At 44.7% G+C, this 16,860-nt stretch overlaps 1 protein-coding gene across 1 annotated transcript in view; it reads left to right on the top strand.

The window, feature by feature from the left end:
- Positions 1-16,860, top strand: part of LOC308416662 (integrin alpha-M) — a 37,651-nt gene that overhangs the window by 11,647 nt on the left and 9,144 nt on the right. Inside the window, exons 6-14 of the mRNA XM_080911701.1 lie at positions 4,037-4,167; positions 4,558-4,703; positions 5,818-5,971; positions 7,215-7,365; positions 8,074-8,147; positions 8,698-8,827; positions 9,053-9,195; positions 13,573-13,713; positions 13,791-14,003. Coding sequence (XP_080767827.1) covers positions 4,037-4,167; positions 4,558-4,703; positions 5,818-5,971; positions 7,215-7,365; positions 8,074-8,147; positions 8,698-8,827; positions 9,053-9,195; positions 13,573-13,713; positions 13,791-14,003 — 1,283 coding nt within the window. The remainder of the gene's footprint in view (positions 1-4,036; positions 4,168-4,557; positions 4,704-5,817; positions 5,972-7,214; positions 7,366-8,073; positions 8,148-8,697; positions 8,828-9,052; positions 9,196-13,572; positions 13,714-13,790; positions 14,004-16,860) is intronic.

Genomic DNA, 16,860 nt, shown 5'->3' with positions numbered 1-16,860 from the left:
CATTTATCTTTGTTTTGCAGAATAAAGTCGTTTAATACAAAAAAAAAAAAGTCCAGCTCAGCTAGGTATAGTGGCTTATACCTGTGATCCTCACACTTGGGAGAAGGAGGGGATCAGGTGCTCAAAGCATCTTCAGAGTGGAGGGAGACTGTCATGGACACTGTTCTGCTGTGAAGAGACACCCTGACCAAGGCACCTGCTTGTTTGCTTTGAGTGTTTGGTGTTTCCTTAGTCCCCACTCACTCACCAGCTATCCTAAGATTTCTTTTCTTTCTCCAGGAGTCTCTCAGATGTTCACTCTCTGGGGATCTTTTCAGATCCAGCTTTAGTGGCTTCTTTAAAATGGTGGCTAAGTTTTTCTTTCTTCTTCAACGATGGCAGTTTTTCGGAGTATATCAGCCTGGGTTGGCAGCTGTGGTGTTTCAGAACTTCACATGCATTCATCATTCCAAGTCCTTCTGGGTTTCAGTCTTTCCAGCTGAAATTAAATTAAATGAGGTGAAACTAAAAAGTCAGCTGAAGATAACTGATAATTTCAAACAACAAAAACACTTCCAGTGCTTTTGAAGAACCTGCTCCTGCTCTAGCTGAGCTGCAGGATGAGCTGATTGATGCGGTTACCCCGGTAACCAGGTGAACCCATCTCCTTGAGGAAGCCCTTTCTATTCTTGGTAGCATGACCACAGAAAGGTGGGAAGGGCACAGGAATGTAGAGATCTCCTGGAAATGCTTCCCAGGGAAGGCGATCTCATGGATGAAGTCTTCCAGGCAAAGGACACCAAATCTCCCCAGATGCTCCTCAGTCACTGTGTTGTCTGTCTTATCGTTAATCTTTGCTTGCCCATGTTTCAAGATGAGCTCTCCGAGACAGACTTCAAGTATCTTCAGAGAAGATTATTTTCTGCCCTCAAAAACTGAAGGAAGGGACCAGGAGAAGCACAGTAGAGTGTGTGAGCATTGATGACATTTAACACAGCCCAGCTCCAAGGAAACAGATGATAGTTCACGGTGGCTGCCTGTCACTGAAATCAGTGCAAGCTGTGGAGGAAGGAGTTACCCTGCCTTCTATCTTGGTGTTTAATGTTAGGTGGGCAATTAGCCCAAATACCCTCCCATCCCCTCCAAGACTCTTAAAGCAGTGGTGCAGACCAAGGGGCTTGAAGCTGGACGAAGAGGGTCTTGGTTTTATTTTTTACTTTGTCAGGGTAGGTGTCCTTGTGTTTGGTTTGGTTTGTCCAAGGCAGGGTCTCTGTGTATAGTCCAGGCTGGTCTTAAACTCCATAGCAGTTCTGCCTCCTTTCCCTCCTCCTCCTCCTCCTCCTCCTCAGATTATAGGCGTATAATCCTGGGGCTTTGTTCCTCAGATAGAAAAGGCAGTTAGAAAGGTGACAAAGGCCATGTTGTAACTGCTCTGTCTGCTTTGTGACCAGGCTTGCCATCCTGGGTCAGTGTAACTGCATAAGTACCCTGACCTGCAGTGACAGTTCTTTTCCGTAGCTCAGGATTTAGCATGGGGGATTCCTATGCTAGTAAAAACATACACGGAGCTGGAGAGATGGCTCAGTGGTTAAGAGCACTGAATGCTCTTCCAGAGGTCCTGAGTTCAATTCCCAGCAACCACATGGTAGCTCACAACCATCTGTAATGGGATCTGATGCCCTCTTCTGGTGTGTCTGAAGACAGCCACAGTGTACTTATATATAATAAATACATTTTTTAAAAGTCAGCTGCTATTTTGATGGGCCAGTCTTTGAGTGCCATCAGCCTTTCTCAGAGGTTTTCAGTACACTTGTTTTGCTTTGCATATTTAGTGTTTTTCATTGTTGTATGATGTGGGGAATTTTCTTTACAGTCCTGCCTATGTGGTGTTCTGTCTGCCTCTTGTACCTAAATAGGTATGTTTTCCCTAGAGTTGGGAAATTTTCTTCTATGATTTTATTAAAACTATATTTCTATGCCTCTAGAATAGAACTTTTCTTTTCTAAGTTCATAATTGTAGTTTTTTTAAAATGGAGTCTTAAAGATTTCATGTATTCTGTCTACATGCTTTTAAAAATTACCATTTTTTGACTGAATGATTCAATTACACTACTTTTTCTTTTAAGATTTTTATTTATGTACATTTATTTATGTCATGTGTACTCATGTATCCCCGCAGGCCAGGAGAGAGCATTAAAACCCTTTATAGATGGTTGTGAGCCACCATGTGGTTGCTGAGAATTGAACTCAGGACCTCTGAGATAGCAGCCAGTACTTAACCACTGAGCCATCTCTCTAGCCCCACACTACTTTTTCTTCAAGCCTTGGTACTCTGTGAAACACAATCCCTGGTGGGAGGGGCTTTCTATTGAGGTTTTTGTTTTTTCTTAAGTAAGTTTTTTTTTTTTCTATCATCATCTGTTTGTTTCTATCTGGCATTGCTTTTTTGGGTCCCATTTCCATCCCCAGAATTGACTTTCTTAATTCATTCAACTATTTGTGCTTTCTTTGAGAATTCAAAGTTTGATGAGTTTATTCATGTTTTCTTTGAAATCCATGAACATGTTATTCTTTTTCGAATTTGTTGTTTATATTTTCATCAAAATGACTCTCATCAGAGGTCACTACTTTGTAGCTGGTAATTTAGGTGGGGATATGCTGTCTTGGTTTTTCATGTCTTGATTGTGCTATTGTGTTGGGACTGCCACATCTGTAGTGGTTTTGTTTGCTGACTCTTCCTAGCTACAGCACACAAATTGAATATTTGGACTGGTGCATGCACCATGGTATTCCTCCTGGTTCAGGGTTCATGTGTGTTAGTGAGCTGCATGCTGGGTGCGTGGTTTCACATGGCTCTGACTTTAGGAGTCTGGGTCTGCAGGGTGTGAAGGTCAGGGTATTGTAGATGGCAGCAGCAGCAGCAGTAGCGTTTCATGCAGCTTCTGACCTCAGGAGTTGGTTTGTGCAGTCAGGATGTCATGGGTAGGAGCAAGATTTCATGTGCCCTCTGGCCTTAGGAGTCAGAACCCATACAGTCTGCAGGCCACAGAGTATAGGTGTTACCAGACTCAGCTTGTGCCCCAGCAAGCTAGGTTCATCCATCTAGCTGTCTTCAATGAGCTACCTGAAAGAGCTGAATTAATAGTGCAAAGAAGAAAAAGAAAGGTTATTCAATATGGTCACATGGGGAACGAGGGGCAAAGGCATTCAGTGACCCTCTTCCCAGTCTGGCTTGAGGGGGAGCGTTCCTAAAATAGAACACATAAGATTAACCCTCTAAAACTGTAAGGAAGCATCCAGTGTAAGTGCTTCCTTTCATAAACTGACTTGGCCATGGTGTCCCCTCACAGCAATACAGTCCAGGATTATACAGTACCGTATGCACAGTAACCTGCTCCACAGTAACCTGACTCCAGAAAGTACATTGTTGTTAGATAGGTACCTAGTAAACACCAATGCTAGAAAGGTACCACGAGTATTCATCCTGGACTAGGACATGTATTAACAATGTGTATGTGTTGTGGGGGCAGATGCAGTGTTGGCTTTCCTGGGGAACATAGCCATGTGGGTCCCAGGCAGCTCCCATTGCTGGGCTTGGTGCCCAGGAGGGCTGCAGAGGTCCTCTCTGGTGAGGACTGTAGGTAGCTAAGGTGGTGAGAGATGCTGGTGCTCTTTTCCCCTAGCTTCCTGTTATAGGGAGAAGCCTCTACAGGTTTGGCACTGATTTTGGCTTTGGTGACCAGGTGTAGACTCTTTGTGGTCAGCCTGGATTTCTTGGCTCTCTAAGATTGCCTCTACTCCCTCGATACACTCAGGAACCCTCCCTAGTCACTTTCATCCAAATGCGGTTGGTTTCAGTTGTGCTGGCTACCAAGGGCTTGATCTGATCACCCATCTTGCTGATGTGCAAGAGATCTGTCCATCTTTAATTTTTCTTTGGTACAATGTCAGGATTATTTTTTTTTACCTCCCCACTATTGTCCAGTTGCGAGCTGACATTCAAAGATGGCATTTCTAATTACTTAACTAATTTGTATTCTTTTTCTCTCTTGCCCAGGATGTCCTCAGCAGGAGAGTGACATTGCCTTCTTGATCGATGGCTCCGGTAGCATCACCAGCAGCGACTTTCAGAAGATGAAGGATTTTGTCTCAACTGTGATGGCCCAGTTCAAAAAGTCTAAAACCTTGGTGAGGGCTGGTGGGTAGCCCTACATAGGCTGACAAACTCATGACAACCAGGTGATAAAAAATGTGGGATTTGGAAAATTGTAGATGATTGTGTTACCTCACCACACTCTTTTCTGCTGTGCTCGATACAGTTTCAGCATTATTTTGTCACACAGGTGGCCCTGACTGATTGATAGGGGTTGTCCTAGGGAATGAAACCCACACGCTATTCTAGCTGAAGTCTAGTATTGTCAAAATATGTGTACATCTTGCAGGGGGGTGAGGGGGTTGGGGGTATGGGGTGGGGGGATGGGGGATTGGGAGAATGGGGGGATGGGGGACTGGGGGATGGGGGGATGGGGATGAGATGGCGCTTTTGAGGTGTAATGGTAGCTGCTGCTCTGTTCCTAGTTCTCTTTGATGCAATACTCTGACGACTTCCGGACTCACTTCACCTTCAATGACTTCAAGAAAAACCCTAGCCCAGAATCGCACGTGAGACCCATAAGGCAGCTGAAGGGGTGGACAAAAACCGCGACAGGGATCCGTAAAGTAGTGTGAGTCCCTTCACCCTCGCCTTTGATAGAAGGAGGTGACGGAACTTTTAGTTGGATGGTGAAGAATCTGAAGAATTGTTTAGACATGTATGGGGTGAAATATTGTTGAGAGGGCAAAAAATATTTGAGGGATGTTCATGTGAACACAGGTTTCAGTTAAAATGAACAGTTAAAAAAGGCAATAAAAACATGGCTGGAAAGGTGGATTGAGCTTTTGCTGGGTATGTGGCTCTGGGTAGAGTGCTTGCCTAACCAGTGTAAGGCCCTGGGAGTGATCCTCAGCAGTGTAAGAAAAAGGAAAACCAAACGAAAATAACAAAAAGACAAAATACAAAGAAGTTGAATTCAAGCCAACATCCCAATCTTATATGGAGTGTGGATCCGCTGAAGGTTTTAAGTAGGCAGGGCCATTCTGTCCGTGTTGTTTTAAAGATTGTTTTGGTACGTACACAGAAGTGAGTGTGGGGTTAGGCAGGAGTGTAAGAAGATGAGGGTCTGAATAAGAAAGTTAACAAAGTGCTTGCAGCGCAAACATAAAGACACGAGTTCCAGCTCCAGAACCCATGTAGAAAAGCCAGATGGTGGCAGTTCACTTGTAATCCTCATGCCAGGGAGGCCTAGACTGCAGGATCCCTGGAGCTCAGTGCCCAGGGATAATAGCCCAGCATAACAACTGAGCTCCAGGCCAGTGAGAGACCCTGTTGGGTGGGTAGCTGCTGAGGTATGATACCCTGTACCCCTTTCTCACTCCCCCACCCCATGTGTGTAGGAACATGAGGTAGAAAGCTTGTATAGTCCTATGGGTGAGATTTGGTTATGGACTAAGGAGGTCTATTTCTTTACATATTTTCTATATTTAACAGTAACAAGGAACCCACATATGGTGGTGCAAAACTGTAATTCAGGAGATAGAGGCAGGGAGATCACCTGTTTGAGGCCCAGCAAGACTTTGTGTTCAAAACATAAAAAACAACAACGAAACCAATCAAACTCAGGGGAGAGACAGCCTCACCTAGACAGCCAGGTTCAGGATTTGTGATTCTGACTGCTGCTGTCTCAGGCCGGATGCTAACAATATCTCTGCCCATTCATGTCCCCGCCATTCTCTGCATAGGAGAGAACTGTTTCAGAAAACCAATGGGGCCCGGGAGAATGCTGCGAAGATCCTAGTTGTCATCACAGATGGAGAAAAATATGGTGATCCTTTGAATTATGAGGATGTCATCCCTGAGGCAGACGAAGCAGGGATCATTCGTTATGTCATTGGGGTAGGAAATACAGATATTGGGCTTGGTACTTCTGTGGAGATTGGAGATTTTTCTACTGATCTGTTTTGTCTTCAATATGCAAATATTGGTAAAATTAAAGGAAGGCCAGGGCCATTGCTAGGCCATGTACATAACTGCCAAATATCTGTGCCACAATAGTGCTGTATTAGTACCAGATGACTCAAAGTTCAGGGATTTATAAGTTCAGGGTTTTTTTGTTTGTCAGGTTGTTTTCCTGGTCTCAGCAAGGCTCACTTACATGTCTGGTATTAGCTGCAGGCTGGGGGCAGATCTGCTGAGCTTGCCTTTGCTCTCTCCATTTCTGGATGATTTATGTTTGTCTGCTGGGAAGATGGCCTTGCTGGGAACAAGTTGGGTAACTTGGCTCTACTGCTCCCTGGGTCTCATTTTCCAGTGGCCTCACCTACTTTCATGATGAAGGCAGAGGAGAGAGGGAGTAGATATTGCAGTTTTCTTTTTTTAAACAAGCTTCTATTTGCATCACATTTGGTAACAATCGTGGGCTGACACAGAGACAGTGAGTGGGGGGTAGATGGGTGGGAAACTTTGGGGAAAAGGCTTGGGTCCGGACAGAGGTAAAATGTTAGGATCACCAGTATAATCATGCTTGGATAACATAGGAAAAGCTATTACAAACTGATAGTGTGGCATGTAGGAAGGACCTGCCCATATAAAAATGATTCTCTTGGGGCTGGAGAGATGGCTTAGTGAGAGCACTTATTGCTTTTCCAGAGGACCAGAGTTCAGTTCCCAACACCCATGTTAGATGGCTCATCACAGCTTGTAACTCTATTTCCAAGGAATCTGACAACTCTGGCCACAGACATGTGCATGCACGCACACATACCTACACACTCACACACACACACACAGACACACACACATAGACACACAAATCAGACACTGACACACATACACACACAGAAAGAAAGAGAGAAAAAGAAAGATGGACTTATAAGCAAAGTAATAATAATAAAAGGTATCTCTCTTGCTGGGGAGATGTCAGCCCCCTGCCAGGAGAAATGGCAGAACACATGGATGACCAACTGGAGACCAAATTGCTTCCCACACTATGTACAAACTGCCTAACTGTCCCCAACAGCCCTGCTCCAAGCAACCTTCTGCTGAACAATTCATCGGACAGAAAAAGCTTTAGCTTCTTTCTACATGACACTGCTACCATCAGAGAATGTATAATGTAGCTTTGGCTCCTTGGCAACAGGTGGGAAACGCCTTCCGCAAACCTGAGTCCCGCAAAGAGCTTAACACCATCGCATCAAAGCCAGCTGGTGATCACGTGTTCCAAGTGGACAACTTCGAAGCTCTGAAGACCATTCAGAACCAGCTTCAGGAAAAGATCTTTGCAATTGAGGGTGAGCCAGCCCAGTGCAGACCAGTGGTTCCTACTCAGCACCCGAGCCCCAGTGTGAGCTCATGTCCAGCTATTTGGGTCTGATTTACTCTATCCCTTTGAAATAAGCAAAGCTAGATTTTTGTTTCTAATTATCAGATCTAGGCTATAGGATGATTAAACTGTAGCACAGTGGATTCAAATCCTACACAATCTTTTACCAAAAATGTATGTGTGCTATGAGCACCATTTGACTGACTAACATGTCTCCTCTGCCTAGCATAGTGTGTGCCAAAGAGAAATTTCCAACAAAGGTTTATTGAATGCATTTACAAACTAGAGAATTTCTTTTTTTAAAGGGACATATTTTTGAGATAGAGTCTTACCTTGTAGCCCAGGCTGACCTTGAACTCTTGGTAACCTTCTTGGCTTAACTTCTCAAGTGTTGGGATTACATGTATGTGTTACAACACCTGACCAAATTAGGGCATTTCATACGTAATCTGGATCTATGGCTTCTGTGAAAAAGTTGGAAGGTTAAATACCTTGAGGGCCCCATTCTTTTTTGAGAAAAGGAGGCAGTAGCTGAAGGACTGCCATCCCGTGAGGTGTATGTGTCTAGTTCAACACCAGAGCCTCCCTTTGTCCTGTAACGACTGCATTTGAGGTTTTGGGTATTTGGTCTACGATTTTCTGCTTGCTTTAACAAAGAAAGTTTTCTTCCTTCCAGGCACTCAGACAGGAAGTACTAGCTCCTTTGAGCATGAGATGTCTCAAGAAGGCTTCAGTGCTGCCATTACCTCTGTGAGTGGTCCTGCGTCAAACCAGTGTATGTGTGTGTGTGTGTGTGTGTGTGTGTGTGTGTGTCACAAATGAAAGAAGACGTGTGTAGCTGCATGCTTTTCCATCTGGTCTCTTTGTTCCCAGAAATAACGACTCTGAAGCTTACTTATATACTAATAAATGCTTAGGCCATAAGCTTCAGCTTGTTCCCTGACAGCTCAGTTACTGATTAACCTGATAAACTATTCTATGTCTTCTACATGGTTAGTCGTCTCTCCTTCAGTCTCGTGCAACCATCTCCTCCAAGGTTCAGGGCGAATCTTTCCAGCCTGACTCTCCCAGAATTCTTCTCTCTCTCCCTGCCAGTTGGCCTACCTTCTAATCCTGCCTTAGCTCATCAGCTATAGCCTTTTTTTTTTTTTTTTTTTGGATAGGTCATGCTTCCATATGTCCCAGAGGAGAGTCTATAGAGGCTCGAGGTTTGGGGCTTTTCACTGTGGCAGGTTGTCATGGGAGGCTTTTTGGTTGTCCTCTCTTCCTTCTCTCAGTCCTGTTGTGTTCCTTCCCCCAGAATGGTCCCTTGCTGGGCTCCGTGGGGAGCTTTGACTGGGCAGGAGGAGCCTTCCTGTATACAGCGAAGGACAAAGTCACCTTTATCAACACAACCAGAGTGGATTCCAACATGAATGATGCTTACTTGGGTAAGTGAGGAGGACAGGCGTGACATCACTTAGCTAACATGGATGTTACTGGCTCTTTTCTGTAGAGATTGTTTTTAAAACATTTACTTTTAGCTATGTTCATAGTGGTTGCCCCAGCACATCAAGCATGGGGTGCTCTATTCCCCTACTTGAGAATGGCCCTACTGTGGGAAGGAGGGCCAGGTCTCCATGGAGACACTTGGCCTATTAAAGCATTCCTTTTAGGTTATGCCTCCGCTGTCATCTTGAGGAACCGAATCCAAAGCTTGGTTTTAGGGGCACCTCGATATCAACATATTGGCCTGGTGGTGATGTTCAGGCAGAGTTTTAGTGCCTGGGAGCCCCACACTGATATCAAGGGCAGCCAGGTGAGTGTGGAGTGTGTGAAGCATGGATACAGAGACATCCAGGAACTGAGAGATTCTAGCACAGACCAGTGCCATGTGTGCCAGTCCTGTTACCTGTGAGAATGTGGGTGTCTGCATTCATTCCCTTGGCTTATTGTTTATGTATATTCTGATACCATGCTGTGCTTGATCACAGCAGCTTTGTGTGTGTGTGTGTGTGTGTGTGTGTGTGTCTGTATGTGTCTCTGTGTGTGTCTATGTGTGTGTGTCTGTTTGTATATGTGTCTGTATGTGTCTATGTGTGTGTGTCTGTGTATTTGTCTGTGTATCTCTGTGTGTGTGTGTCTGTGTGTGTATGTGTCTGTGTTTGTATGTGTCTGTGTGTATATGTTTCTGTGTGTGTACTGAGTCAGGATAAAGCCTGGTTTGTTCTTGATGCATGAGCCCTTTGATAGGGGGGCTCCTATCCCAGGCATGGCATAGGGCTACTACTTACATACCTGCACCACTTACCTCCATCTTGCTCCTTTTTTGCTCAAGATTGTTTAAATGTTTGTTTTTTTGATTGCCTATAAATTTTAGGATTTAAAAGAATATCTTAAAAATGAAAACTTCTATTATATATCAACGTAGACTAATTCTTCTAATTCACAAACATGGGATTTCCTCCATTTTTTTTTTTTTTTTTTTTGTGTTTGTAAATCTCTTCTCAACATTTTGTATTTTTTTTTAATTCCAACCATTCTTCATTCTGTGGTTAAAATCATGCCTTGGTTTTTCCATTTTTTTGATAATATCTCGAGTAACCCAGGTTGGCTTTGAATTTTCTATGTAGCTAAGGATAACCATGAACTTTCCATTCTCTTGCTTCTCTCTTCCATGTGCTGGGATTAGAGTGTGTACCACTGGCCTCCATTTATGATGCTGGGGCTTCGTCCTTGCTGAGTGAGCACTTTATCTTCTGAGCTGTATCTCCAGACCTATTGTTAAACAAATAATTATTCTTATTTTTATTGATGGTGTGTGTTTGTGTAAATGTGCTCAGGTGCCCACGAAGCAGAGGAAGGCACCAGTTACCATGGAACTAGAGTTACAGGTTGTGAATCATCCACTGTGGGTGCTGGGAACTGAGCTCTGGAAGAACAGCGGAGGCTCTACTCCAGCCCCAGATCTATCAATTTTTTGGATAGCTACTGTAAATAGCTATCAGCATTTCTGGTAGAATCTAGAAGAATGTCTACTTCTAGTTTTACTTCCTCCTGTCTGGCCTGCAGGTCCTCATTTCTGATTCGTGCTTAATTTCTCTGCGTGGGGCATCCCATGCTGTGTTGAGCAACAGTGTCGTTCGGACTGTACAGGAGACAGTTTAAATTTTCAACTTATTTCTAGTTCTTTTAATCATAGAGAAATGTTGAATTTTATAAAATGGCCTTCTTGTGTGTCCTGAAGTGATCACACAGTGTTTGATTTAGTCTAGAGATGTGATACATCAGCGTCATGGGTAATACATAATTTTCCCTCTACCATCCCTTCTTCCTCCCTTCCCTTATCGTCCTCTTTACCTCCCTGCTTTTCTTACTCTCTTTCTCTTCCCTCCTTTGCAATATTAGGCAGCTCTGTGAATGCTAGGCAAATTCACCACTACCTCTTATCTATGCCACCAGTCCCAGGCTAGCTTTTACAAATGTGCTGTTGGATTCACTCCGCTAACACTTTGTTTAGAATTTTTTGCAGCTGTGTTCACAAGGGGTGTCAGCCTGTGTTTTCTTCTTGCTGTGTACTTGACTGACTTCAGTATTAGTGTAATTCTAGCTTTATAAAATGAATTTGGAACTACTCTCTCCCTTTCAAGCTTAGGATAGTTTACTAAGAGTTGATATTTAAGCCAGGCATGGTGGCACATGCCTGTAATCCCAGCTCCTTAGACTCAGAGGCTCAGGAGCTCATGGACAACCTGTGCTACAGGAGAGTTTATTACACCCAATTCCAATAGTCAATGCTCCTTGACCCTCTGTGGAATGGAGCAGTGAGCCAGGGCTTTCTCTCTGTTGGAAGTCTTTTATAAAGTTACCGATTTCACTCTCAATTCAAATCACTGGTCTCTCTAGGTTCTGCTGCATAGGATTTTCTTGATGAACTGTCTTCTCTGTCATGATACGATAATGGGGCAGGAGGACATGTGGCCCATTTTGTATGACAGGAATCTGTGACACCCTTCTCATTTGTGGTCATCATTGACTTGGAGTAGCTTCTTTTCTTCTTCCTTTGCTTTGAAGCTATGGTAATAATCCACACCTATAGGTCTCATTCAGGTAGTCAATATAATTTGTTTTTTTAAGATTTATTTTTTTATTTTATGTGAGCACACTGTAGCTGTTTTCAGACACACCAGAAGAGGGCATCAGATCCCATTACAGATGGTTGTTAGCCACCATGTGGTTGCTGGGAGTTGAACTCAGGACCTTTGGAAGAGCAGTTGGTGCTCTTAACCACTGAGCCATCTCTCCAGCCCAGTAATATAATTTTTAAAGACACATTCATTTTTAATGAGATTTAACTTTCCATCAATACACCAGTGTATGAGCCAAACATCACTGAGGAGAAAAAGACAGATGTTCACATGGGAATCTTTGTATAAATGTTTGCCATTGATCTGTCACTAACCATGCCCAACTGGAGGCAACCCAGAGTCCCTCAGCTGGAGGAGGGAATGGCAGCCTGTGCTGCGCCTTTGCAGCAGAGCGCATGCGCATCAGTAGTAGAACTGAGTTACTAATGCATGCGAACGCCATGGAGAGACTTCCAGCGAATTATTCTAGGTGAAAAAAAAAAAAAAAAAAAACAGGGTCTAAAAAACGGGGTCTAAAAAGTCTGTATTATGGAAGCCGTCCTCATAGCAGCCTAAGACAGGACAACTGTGACACAGGAGTAGAAAACACAGCAGTGGTTTCCAGGATTGTCACCGGGGAAGAGGACAACTGTGAGCCCCCCACCCCCACCCTGTGGGTGTGTGTATGTGTACACTCATTCGTGCACACATATGCTTGTGGAGACGGGGGAAAAAGACCATTGTTCTGAGTCACAGCATGACTTCCTCTCTACTTTCACTTTTCAGAATGTCTCTTAGCCTGCAGTACATCCCTGTTTAACTGTCCCTTACTCTTTCCTCCACGATGTTATGCTGACTGTCCTTGAAGGCACATTGTCTGCTACCCAGTTTTGTGTTCAGCAAACAAGTCTTTGTGGAATGAATGAATGAATGAATGAATGAATGAATGAATAGTGGACTGCAAACGGCTCAGTTCTATGGGTGAACGCTATGGGCTTACAGTGAGCATAAGGAAAATGACATCTTTTACTGGTAGGCAACACAAAACTTTCAGCGTAGCAAAGCTTTTCAGTATTAAGGACTAAACTACCCAGAGCGTCACGGATATGGGACAAGTAGTTATTCACTGAGCCTGGCATTTCACCCTTAACATACTCTCTTCCTCTCCTCTGCCTCTTCCTCTTTCTTCTTCCTTTGCTCTCTCTCAAAATGTATCATGAGTTATGTCTTAGTCACCCTTCTGTTGCTGTGAAGAGACACCATGACCCAGGGAACTTTTATAAGAGAAAGCAGAAAGCATTTAATTGGGGCTGGCTTACAGTCTCAGAAGTTTAGTTCATTATCATTATGGGGAAGCATGGTGGCACACAGGTCACTGGAGCAGTAGCTGAGAGCTTCATCCTGATTCATAGGCTGGAGGGGGGAGAAGGGGGGGAGAGGGAGAAGGAGAGGGGTAGGGAGAGAGGGAGAGAGACAGACAGAGAGACAGAGACTGGGCCAGGAGTGGGCTTTTGAAAGCCTCAAAACTTGCCAGGTCGTGGTGGCACATGCCTGTAATCCCAGGAGGCAGAGGCAGGCAGATTTCTGTGAGTTTGAGGCTAGTCTGGTCTATAAAGCAAGTTCCAGGGTATCCAGGGCTGTTTACACAGAGAAACTCTGTCTCAAGGGAATGAGTAGAAACTTCAAAACCCATCTCCAGTGACAACACTTTCTCCAACAAGACCACACCTTCTAATCCTGATTTTATCAAAGAACTCCAGTGACTAAACACTCAAATATATGAGCCTATTGGGCTCATTCTTGTTCAAACCACCACAAATCATGTAGAAAATCCTATTTTTTAATGATTTCCCCCAGTAGTCATGTTCATATTCCTTTCTCTTCCTTTCAGACAAGTCCTAAGATATATCCCTATGTAGGCCTTGAACTCCTGGTCCTCCTGCCTCTGCCTTCTAAGTGATGGTATACACTACCATATCTGGCTATGGATGTTTTCATAGACAGGAAGCTCCCGGACTCTTCTTAGGTGGAAAGAGGTAGGCTTGTGATCTTTGCCCTGTCTCTTTCAGATCGGCTCTTATTTTGGGGCCTCCCTCTGTTCTGTGGACATGGATGTTGATGGCAATACCGACTTGATCCTCATTGGGGCCCCTCATTACTATGAGAAGACCCAAGGAGGCCAAGTGTCAGTGTGTCCCTTGCCTAAGGGGGTGAGTAATGGCCTAGGGGGGATGGGTGTGAGGGGGAGGGTTGCCAGGGTTTTCGCTCTGTCACTCTTTCTGTTTAGCAGAGAGCACGGTGGCAGTGTGAAGCTATTCTCCGAGGTGATCAGGGCCATCCCTGGGGCCGCTTTGGGGCAGCACTGACAGTGCTGGGAGATGTGAATGGGGACAAGCTGACAGATGTGGCCATCGGGGCCCCAGGAGAGCAGGAGAATCAGGGTGCGGTCTACATTTTCCATGGAGCATCAGTAGCCAGCATCAGCACCACTCACAGCCAGGTGAGACGCCATCACTGACCTGGCATGGCCCCGACTTGTGTATCATGGAGAGCCTCCGCTTTAACTGCTGGATCAGTTTTCCTTCATAACAGTAACAGGCCTTTCACAATGCCTCAGAGCATCCCCAGTCCAGATGAATCCTCTGTGATGGTAGGCAGTGCTTCCGGCTCCCCACACTCAGCTTTACAGCTGAGGCCTGGGGCTGTGGATGAGGAGCTGCAGGGACGAGGATGGTAACTGCTGGGTACTGGGCAGAACAGCAGTTAGACCAGATGGAGAGATGTCTGGGAACAGCTGTTGCTTGTGCTGTTCCTCCCTCTAGAATCCCGGTGCTTGCTGAGTGCCTAGGAGTTCTGGCCCCCCCCTCCAGATCTGCCCCAATTTTAGGACTGGAAAATCCTATGTCTCAGGAAACCCATACAGTTGGACACTTTGAAGGACTTATGAGACATCTGGATTTAGCTTAAAATTCTGCTGTTGCTACCTTAAAAATCTGTATGTACTGTTTTCACATGTGCATTGTGTGTGTGTGTGTGTGTGTGTGTGTGTGTATGTGAACAGGAGTGTGTATGTCCACGCACACATGTGGGTGATGTGGAGGTCAGAGACCAATGAAAGGATGTTCTTTTCAATTACTTCTTCACCTTATTTCCCTGACCCCTTTTGGAGACAAGGTCCCACCATCTAGCCTTGGCTGGCCTGGAATGTACTATGCAGACCAGGGTGGCCTCAAACTCATATAGACTCACCTGCTTCTACCTCCAAAGTGCTGGGATTAAAGGTGTGCACCACTACACCCAGCCCTTTTCTTCATATTTTGGACATTTTTAAAATTAAATTTTATTTTAAAGATTTATTATTTTTATTTATTGTATGCATGTATTGCCTGCCTGAGTTTCTGTGCGCCACCTACCTGCTGATGTCCACAGATGTCAGAGGGCAGTGGATCCCCTGGGGTTGGAGTTTGATGTAGGTGCCAGGAATCAAACCCAGGTCCTCTGCAAGAGCAGCAAGTGCTCTGAAGTGCTGAGCCACCTTCCCAGCCCTTAAATTAAGCCTCTTCTTTGATATTTTCATATGTACATACAATATATTCTGAATTTCCTCACCCCATCTGCCCTTGTCTCCTGCTGGCCCTCATTCCCACATACAAGCCACACTCATGTGGTTTTGCTTTGCTTTGAGTCTCACTGCAGTCAACCAGGTCAACCAGGGCCATCTCTGTGACCGTGGGTTTAGAGCCGGGTGGGTTCATCAGGTGTCACTGAACATAGCCCATAGGCCTTTTAATTGACAGGTGTTGCATCCATACAATTGTGTTGGGTCTTGGAATTAAGTAACCCTGAATCCTGAATCTGGCCCCAGAATTGGTGCCTCCTTGGTGACTGTCACTGCTGCATGGGTTCCCTGCCTGTGGGTCCTTGCAGCTAGGCCTGCCTCACTCACCCATGCTGTGTTGTCTCTGAGCAAGGTGAGACCGGGGGTCTCCTTGTCTCTGGGTCTAATCTTGTATTTCTTTATAGAATGTACTTAAAAATACTTAAATATTTGATTTTTATTAGACTTGAAATGGACCATCTCACAGGTGACCTGCTCTTGCTCTTTCTCGTCACTGGTTGCTGATCCTCCATTTTGCCTCCTCCCTGAGTCTCCTCTGCCATACTTGGCTTTGCTTGTATGATTTGATGATCTTAGCTCCATGTAGTGGGGTGATTTGGACTTTTGTGCCTGGCTTATTTTATGAAGAGTAATACCTTGTAGGTTCATTCCTATTGGCACAAATGACAAATTTCCCTTTTTAGTAAGGGTGAATTGTGTTCCACTATAGGTGTGTGTGTGTGTGTGTGTGTGTGTGTGTGTGTGTGTATGGGTTTGAAGGTCCTGTTATATTTTTTTCATACCGCTTTCTCCTTCCAACTTCATATGCTCTTTCTCTTCATCTTCTGCACATGGGTGTTTTGTTTGCACATTTGTCTGCGCACTGCTGTGCCTAATGCCTGAGGAGGCCAGAAGAGGAGATTGAAATTGGAGTTACAGGCGATCTTGAGCTGTAGGACCGCTGGAAGAGCAGCCAGTGCTTTTCTTCTCTGAGACACTCTCCAGCTTTGTGTGTTCCCGGCCCCAAACCCTACTGAATCCACTAAGCGCCGCTAGTGTGCGAGTGAGCCAGGGAGCCTCTTGGAAGCTACATGCCTGGTGAAGACGGAAGGAGAGGGTACTTTATATGTGCACATGTGTGTGTGCACTCACAATTTTGCTTTTATTGTTGTTTATATATTTTTTCATATGATTGAAACTAAGGTTGACACATAATGGGAACAGCTAATAAGCCAGGAATCCTAACTTGCTATATTACAGGTAATTTCAAAGCAAATATCCTCCCACCAAAACAATACTGGAAGTCCCAAGGGTGTGGCTCATTGTTATAGTATTTGCCCAGCTAGACCATAGGCAACAAACACAGACCTTTTTTTCCTCTTCCTATTTATTTATTTATTCATTCATTCGCTTTTCAAGACAGGGTTTCTCTGTCTAACAGCCCTTGCTGTCCTGGTACTCACTTGGTAGGCCAGGCTGGCCTCTGGGATTAAAGGCATGCATCATCACTGCCAACCACCATTTTGTTTTTAAAGATGTGTGTGTGTGTGTGTGTGTGTGTGTGTGTGTGTGTGTGTGTGTGCTGACATATAGATCTCAAGTAATGGATTTTTAGGTATGAGCAAGCATGGTAAATTTAGATATCAAATACTGAGCTGACAAGGTGGCTCAACAGGAAAAAGCTTTCCCACTGAGTCTGCCACCTGGAGTCTGCACCTTCAGAACCCTCATGATGGTGGGAGAGAAGTGACTTCTTCAG

Source organism: Micromys minutus, assembly GCF_963924665.1.
Source record: "Micromys minutus genome assembly, chromosome: 2".
NCBI lineage: Eukaryota > Metazoa > Chordata > Mammalia > Rodentia > Muridae > Micromys > Micromys minutus.
Note: the sequence above shows the minus strand (reverse complement) of the source record. Positions and strands in the feature narration are given on the sequence as shown.